The following is a 7,243-nucleotide window of genomic DNA, read 5'->3' on the forward strand; positions in this document are numbered from 1 at the left end:
CAGAAAATGGACGGATGAAACGTTCTCACATGGTTAATAAAATAATAAATGACTGCATGTAAAATAAACAGCCTATTTATTGTCAGTATTTGATCCATTTAACACAAAGACCTCCGTGTCTGAGCTGTACAGAACATCTAACATGGAAGTCTGAAAAACAGATGATTGAATAATGTCTCGTTTCCAGCTTTGTCCTGAGACAACAGATACAAGTCTAAGAAAGTTCAACTCTGATCAGTTTCTAGCTCACAGCTTCAGTCCGTCTACCTCAGCATGTCCGCTGACTTCTGCTGACCCTCCTATAAAAAGTCCTCCAAGCTCCGCCTCCAGGTCCTGCAGGTGGGCGGGGCCTGACCCCCAGCTGGTGTCCGGCTCTCCCAGAGTCCTCCACCAGGGCAGCCGGCTCGCCTGCAGCACGGCGCTGTGGGCGCTGCGCGCTCGAGCGGAGATGGAAGCCGACGAGCTCAGGAAGGACTCGGCCTGCGTCACCGTGACAACCGACAGGGCCGGGGCATCTGTAGGGGCCAGACGATCATTAATCGCTGATCTCTCAAAAAACTAAAACAACAGCTGGATCCAGATGTGCAACCTCCAGGACTGAGCTGTACATTTCATTTCTCTCTTTTTGTTTAGCAGCCAACGTTAACAAAAAAACCTGGAGAACTACTGATAAATATTACTTTAAAAGACGACAAGAGAGTGTCTGCTTGAACTCAAAGGATAAAGAACTGTCACATGATCACACAGTGTGTGTGTGTGTGTGTTACCCTGCAGTAGCTCCAGCTGGGTGTGTGTATACGCCAGCAGGGTCTCCACATGCTGCTCCTCCCTCCTCTGCTGTTCTCCTCTCTGCAGCTCCGCCTGCAGCAGCTGCTGCACCTCCTCATGGAGCGCCGCACACTCCTCCGGAGACACACGTGACGACTGCACACACACACACACACACACACCTGATCAGTGACATCCAAACACACAGGTGATGATGGTTTGTTGGAATAAATCCTCTCACCCGGTGTGCAGAAATGTACTCCTCCACCTGTTGTTTTAGCTCCGCCCTCTGGCTGTCCGTCAAGCCCTCCTGACCAATCCAGAGTGGGGCGAGGGGCAGGGCCTTTGCTGCCCGACGCTTTTCTAGAAATCGGCGCACCTGAAGAAGCAGCCAGAAAGAAGGGTGTTTTAACAACCAGCAGGACGGATTTAATGAGTGTGTGTGTGTGTGTTTACAGCTCTCTGCAGTGTCCTGGCAGCCTGCTGCTGTGTGTGTTTCTGTCTCAGAGTGTCTCGCAGTGTGTTGTTGTAGTATCTTCTGTCTCTGAAGCCTCTCCAGAAGCTCTGGATCACCACGGCCGCTCTGCGCTCACACTCCTGCAGGTACATCTGCACCTGCTCTGAACACACACACACACACACACACAAACAACAAAGGAGGTTCAGGAGCAGCTGGATGTTTTCTCAAGCAGTCCGTCAGTACATTCCTCCTGACCGGACTGCTGCATGATGGGAGCTGTAGTTTTGTTAATAACATCTCCTCAGACAGAACTACAGACACACAGAACCATTGAATACACAAAAGTTCACATTTAAAACGTAACTAAAAATATTTTAAGAGCAAAAAAAATTAAATAAAAATCTGGCCCTATTACACTGAAACTAAATTTAAGACTTCTGAAGACTTTTTAAGACTGCAGAAACCCTGTGATAACATCTGAAACATTAAGGTTTATTATTTTTAATATCTATTTAGGAAGAGACTAAATGAGTTAAATCAATGTATTTTTATTCTTCTGTTACAGACATGAACATTAATCGAACCAACCAGAACAAAAGCAGGTTGATGAGTTTTTCCTTCTTGTTTTGACCTAACAGCTGCTGCAGGATCACATAATAAAGCTGCAATAATGGATTCTGTGGAACAAAATAAATCCAAACAGATTTACAGAGAGCAGTCGTGTTTCTCTCCCTGTTGTTTCAAACGCAAAGATTCGCTGTAAAGAAAAGATGAAATGGGAAGAGTTTTTACCAGGAGGGAGCAGCTGCAGCAGTTGTCTCTGTTTCTGGTGGAACTGCCTCCTGGCCTGCCGCCGCCTCAAACACACCTACAACACAATCAGTTTACACTCAAACAACCTGCTGATGAGAGGAGCGGAACAAAGCACAGAAAAAACACGCCACTGAAACCGGTTCACATGTATTTATGACCTAAAACAGGTCGATTTTTACTTTTCTTTATTTTGATTCAAACTAATGTCCCAAATAATCATGAAATGCACAGCTGACAGTGATGTAATGACTTTAAAAAAAAACATTTCCAGTCATTAAAGTATTTCCTTCCTCTATAACAACTTTTATAAAATGATAGTTTCACTGAGTTAAAAGGACCTAATATCAGACAAAAACATTAAATATAAAGTTTAATAAGTTTTAAATTTTTTAGCTCTTTTGTAAATTTCAGCTTGAATATGATTAAATAATAAATCTGAATGTGTCTGACATTAAGACAAATAAAATACTTATTTTTCTGACAGACATGATGAAGAAACAGAAACTCGTCTGTATTTTTCTCCTCACTGATATTTACCTGATACCTGAGCTCCGCCTCCCACTGCTGCGCCTCCTTCTGCTCATGCTGCCGCCTCCTCCGAGCCCTGACGGACACCCACACACACACACACACACACACACACACACACACACCTGAATATAACTTTCAAACATGAAAGTCTCCAGAATAAAAAGTTGTTCAACTGAAACGTGTTCTTGTGGATCAGTTAAAGAAGAAATCAAATGTTAACTCTTTGTCTCTTTGTGTTGAACTATGTTATAAATAAATGTTATTTTATTTAAGTTATGTTATATAATTTCAGATGTGCTGTGGCTGTCGTTCCTCGGTGCTGATTGGCTCTGTTACAGACGTTTTAATAACCTCTGTCTGCAGCAGGAAGCTCTTACCTGTATCTCCTCTGCAGAGCGCTGGCTGCTCTGTTCAGACTCTTCACTCTGCGCCGGGTCCGATACGACCTCCACGCCGCTTGGATCACGCACGCCGCTCGCACGCGCTCAGTCTGCACCTTCAAACACAGACACAGCAGCATTTACATAAAAATATATTGTTGTATTTTATAAAACAGAACAGCAAAGTTCTTTGAAAAAATAAGCAGATTATTATTAATAATTTTAACATTTTTTAGGTTTCACTTGTTTATTAAAGGAGGTGAAACAAACCTCCGTCTGGCTGCTCTCGCTTTGCTCTGATTGGATGATTGCAATCAGCTGGTCTATGTCCTGGTCGAAGCCCCGCCCCCTCCAGTCCTTCTCGAGCAAACTGTCCAAACCTGCAGAGACACAAAATCACCTCTGACCTCTCAGTCACAGTTTTCACCTGTCCCAGGTCTACTCTTGTGACCTCTGACCTTTGAATTTGAGCAGGAGGGGCTGGAAGCGGCACCCCAACTGCTTTGCCATGAGAAGCATTAGTGTGATGGAGGCTCCGCCCACTGCAGAGTCGGAGCTAAGAGCTAACTGGCCAACGGCCTCGTTGAGCAGCAGCAGGACAGACTCGTTGCTCAGATCAGAGAGGAAGTTCCTGCAGACAGAGAACAACAAACATCTCATCTGTCGTCAGGGTTCTGGTTTCAGAACATCGGTTTGGACCCTGTGGGTGTGGTCTTTGAGGACAGGACCTACAGGACCTGCAGGACCTGCAGCACCTACAGCATCTGTGTCCCACAGATTCCAGCTGATTGTTCTCTCAGCGGTCGTCACGCTCTTCAGCTTATTCCTGAACCCCAGTGCTTCTGGTGAGGGGGCCGAAAGCATTCAGAGGAATTATCTTGCAAAATGTTTCGTTTGGTGACAAATTTTGGTCCCCTGTGAACAAGAGCTGCAGCGACAGCTGCAGTTTGTTTCCATGAACGCTGATCTGAGTGTGCATTTGTCTGCAGGGACATTTCTGGTCATATTTAAGAGATGCAGAGAACGAAGGATGATCAAAGCGATCTTTAGGAGCAGAGGAGGATGAAGATGATTTATTTATTTATTTTAAATCTGAGCTGGAGAAGAAAGGCTTTTTTCTTGGCTCATAAAAAGAGATAATTTTATAAGCAGCAGTCAAAGACATAAAAACCAGAGTTTTGATTCTCCTGAGTTTTAGGTAATAAGTTCAGACAAACTTTGCACAAAAATAAATAAATCCTACACAATCAGAATCCCCTCTTACTTAACTTTATAAATTATGAATGCTTAATTTCTTATCATTTATATAATAAAATATGAGTCATTACTTTTTGCATTAAAACAGCTGTAAAAGTATAATTTTAGTATTTTAAAACTATTCTGACTTTTAGGTTTGCATTTTAAAACAAATTTAAAGTTTCAAGATAACTTTTTAGGATGTCTACAAGGTGTCACTGTTTATTTGTGAACTTTGTTTTATTTTATTCAGATAAAAGAATCTATAAACAGTGATCAGGATGTGTTGTCACCTGCTGACTGTGCAGATCTGAATCCACATCTGGATGCAGAGCAGAGACACAGTGATGTCATCACACATCTGGATCTGTTCGTAGTGGACCGAGCTGAGGACTGCAGACAGACAGGAAGTGAAGGAAATTTAAACGTTTGTTTTATCTTAGTGTTAAAAATGAGTTACGGGACTACTTTCACAGGCGGATGAATCTGGGGTTGGTGCTGACCCTGAGCTGTGAGGCCGGAGTGAGCTGAGAGCAGCCAGCCGACTGAATCCATCACCTTCCTGAGGAGAGACGAACACTGGCAGACAGACAGGCAGGCAGGGAAGCAGGCAGACAGACAGGCAGGTAGGCAGGCAGGCAGGCAGAAAGAGAGGGAGGCAGACAGACAGACAGGCAGACAGGCAGACAGACAGACAGACAGACAGACAGACAGACAGGCAGGCAGAAAGAGAGGGAGGCAGAAAGAGAGGGAAGCAGACAGACAGACAGACAGACAGGGAGGGAGGCAGACAGACAGACAGGGAAGCAGACAGACAGGGAGGGAGGCAGACAGACAGACAGGGAAGCAGACAGACAGGGAGGGAGGCAGACAGACAGACAGGGAAGCAGGCAGACAAAGGCAGACAGACAGTAGAGTTACAGCCACAGTCTGACTGAAACTTGACAGAAACCTTCATCCAACTCTGCTCCTCACCTCGGCTCGGCTCATCAGCTGACAGGCCAATGGCAGCAGGCCGTCTATGACTGACGGCAGGAACAGCCTATGAAAGGCCTCGGACCGACTGCCTGGCTCCACCCCCACACAACAGGAACTGAAGGTGCAAATGCAAGAACGTTAAGGCTGGTGGTTAAACAAAACTTCTGTTTACAAAAAAACCATGAAGCTGCTTCCATAACATTAAAGGCCTAGCATATCGCCCGCCGCCATTTATGACAGAGTTTTAAACTAAGATCATCTTGTGTTGAGAAATGACAAAGTTGTAGCCGTTTTGGTCAAACCGTAGATTTGACGCAGCAGGAATCTTGAATTGGCTTCATCCAATAACTGTTTCCTTAAAGTTTAATTTAAATCTGTCCAGTGGTTCATGAGATATTTTGCTAACACACAAACTGTTGTCCACCTTCAGCAGTGGGTGATAATTAGACTAAATAAACTTCTAAAGATGAAAATTGAAACAGTAATACACAAAAAGAACTGCAAAACTTAAAACAGTAAATTAGAAGCCAAAAACATTTAAATAAATTTATAATCTACATTAAAAAAAAGAAAATTCAAATTAAATTAAATCATTCAAAATTAGACTAGAACATTGTAGAATTTAATTAAATCCCTTCTTTTTAACTTTCTGGTAAAAAGAATAAAAGTGAGTGTTCAGCAGCCTGATGAGGCGTACGTGGTCAGGTGAGCGAGCGTGGCGGCGGCACCCCAGTTGCCCCGCAGCCTGCTGGGATGCAGAGAGAGCGTCTGCACGCAGTGATTCAGGACACCGCTGTGATACAGCTCAGACTTGACTCGAGCCAACGAGCTGCTGCTTGTCCGCACAGCCGCTGAGTTCAGAACCTCTGAGGGACGAGAACAAACAGAACGTCCTGAGAACGTTCTCTCAGTGGACAGAAAACAGACAGGTGAGCGTCTCACTGTTTAAACCGTCGTTCAGCAAGCTGATCCTCTGTTCTGGGTTCAGGTCTTCATCCTCCAGCTGCCTCTTCAGCTCTGAGATCAGAACCTCCTCCTCTGCCTCCATCACAGGAGCTTCAGAAGGAAGTGTGAGCCCTCTGTGCCGGAGGAAAGAGACAGACACCGTCAGGTTTTCACTCTCTTAAGCCACTTCAGCTTTTACCCAGACTTGACCAGGCTTGCTTCCTTCAAAGAGACGCAGGAACAACACATTTCAGTGACATTTTTATTCATCCTTTCTGTGAGCCAGGTTACCTGATGGATTTGGCTGCTGAGCTTGAACAATCAAAAGGATGGGTGCGCTTGATTCCTTGCAAAGTGCATGCCAGCTGGGTGGAGATAGTGAAGACAATCAAGTGTCGGATTTTCTGGTTTAACTTGACACACACAAATCAGAATAAAATACACAAGTCCTGCAAATACTGGGAAGGACAACTTCAGGGATCAGAGGCTCTCATTTTGTTTCTACAACCAAACTAATCTGTGACAACCAAGAAAGAGGATTCAGTATTCAGACGCCAAAGTCAGGCTGATAATCCAGAGATTTCTGATTCTAACTGTAAATCCAACTATGACTTTCACAACAAATTAATTTATCAGAGAACATTTATGGGATTTATCAGAAACACCAGTTTTACCGCCTGCCTCCTATTACTTTAAACTGCAACAAAGCACAGATAAAAAGCTAAAGTTGAACTCGTTTCTGGTGTCTGCTGAACCTCACCTGTGACTCAAACCCCGCACATTTCTCTCCGTCACCTGATAACTCGAACAGCGCTGTTCTCCGTCTTAGCTAACAGTTAAACAAAGTTAGCTGACGTCATAAGAAACTTTAACAGGTTAAACAACACCTGCGGTGGTTCACCGAGCGTTAAAAGATGCTATAAAGCGCCGGTGAGCGGCAGAAGTTACCGTTTCTAACGGGAAGGCGGAAGACTTGTTTCCACGGCAACGTGACGTCATGAGTCTGCGACAGAGCAGACCCCTCCTAACCTAAAACATATCTATCTATCTATCTATCTATCTATCTATCTATCTATCTATCTATCTATCTATCTATCTATCTATCTATCTATCTATCTATCTATCTATCTAT

The 7,243-nt window shown here is 44.2% G+C and overlaps 1 protein-coding gene across 3 annotated transcripts; it reads right to left on the reverse strand.

Annotated features, from left to right (window-relative positions):
* Positions 1–59: 59 nt before the first annotated feature.
* On the reverse strand, positions 60–7,111 carry LOC108246826 (IQ calmodulin-binding motif-containing protein 1). 3 transcript variants are annotated; one of them, XM_037973880.1, is made up of 16 exons: positions 7,060–7,111; positions 6,403–6,476; positions 6,109–6,245; positions 5,864–6,032; positions 5,164–5,281; positions 4,663–4,750; positions 4,482–4,581; positions 3,411–3,583; positions 3,223–3,332; positions 2,950–3,068; positions 2,579–2,645; positions 2,021–2,096; positions 1,225–1,388; positions 1,010–1,147; positions 768–924; positions 60–515 (listed from the first exon to the last, which is right to left on the reverse strand). In XM_037973880.1, the coding sequence occupies exons 1-16, from the start codon at positions 7,108–7,110 to the stop codon at positions 247–249; spliced, it is 2,010 nt and encodes a 669-aa protein (XP_037829808.1). In that variant the 5' UTR covers position 7,111; the 3' UTR covers positions 60–246. The 3 variants fall into 3 exon arrangements, with proteins under 3 accessions (XP_037829808.1, XP_037829809.1, XP_037829810.1); XM_037973881.1 differs by having other exon boundaries at positions 4,692–4,767; XM_037973882.1 differs by having other exon boundaries at positions 6,872–7,104.
* Between the last annotated feature and the right edge of the window lie 132 nt (positions 7,112–7,243).

This window comes from Kryptolebias marmoratus, linkage group LG23, assembly GCF_001649575.2.
Source record: "Kryptolebias marmoratus isolate JLee-2015 linkage group LG23, ASM164957v2, whole genome shotgun sequence".
Taxonomy (NCBI): domain Eukaryota; kingdom Metazoa; phylum Chordata; class Actinopteri; order Cyprinodontiformes; family Rivulidae; genus Kryptolebias; species Kryptolebias marmoratus.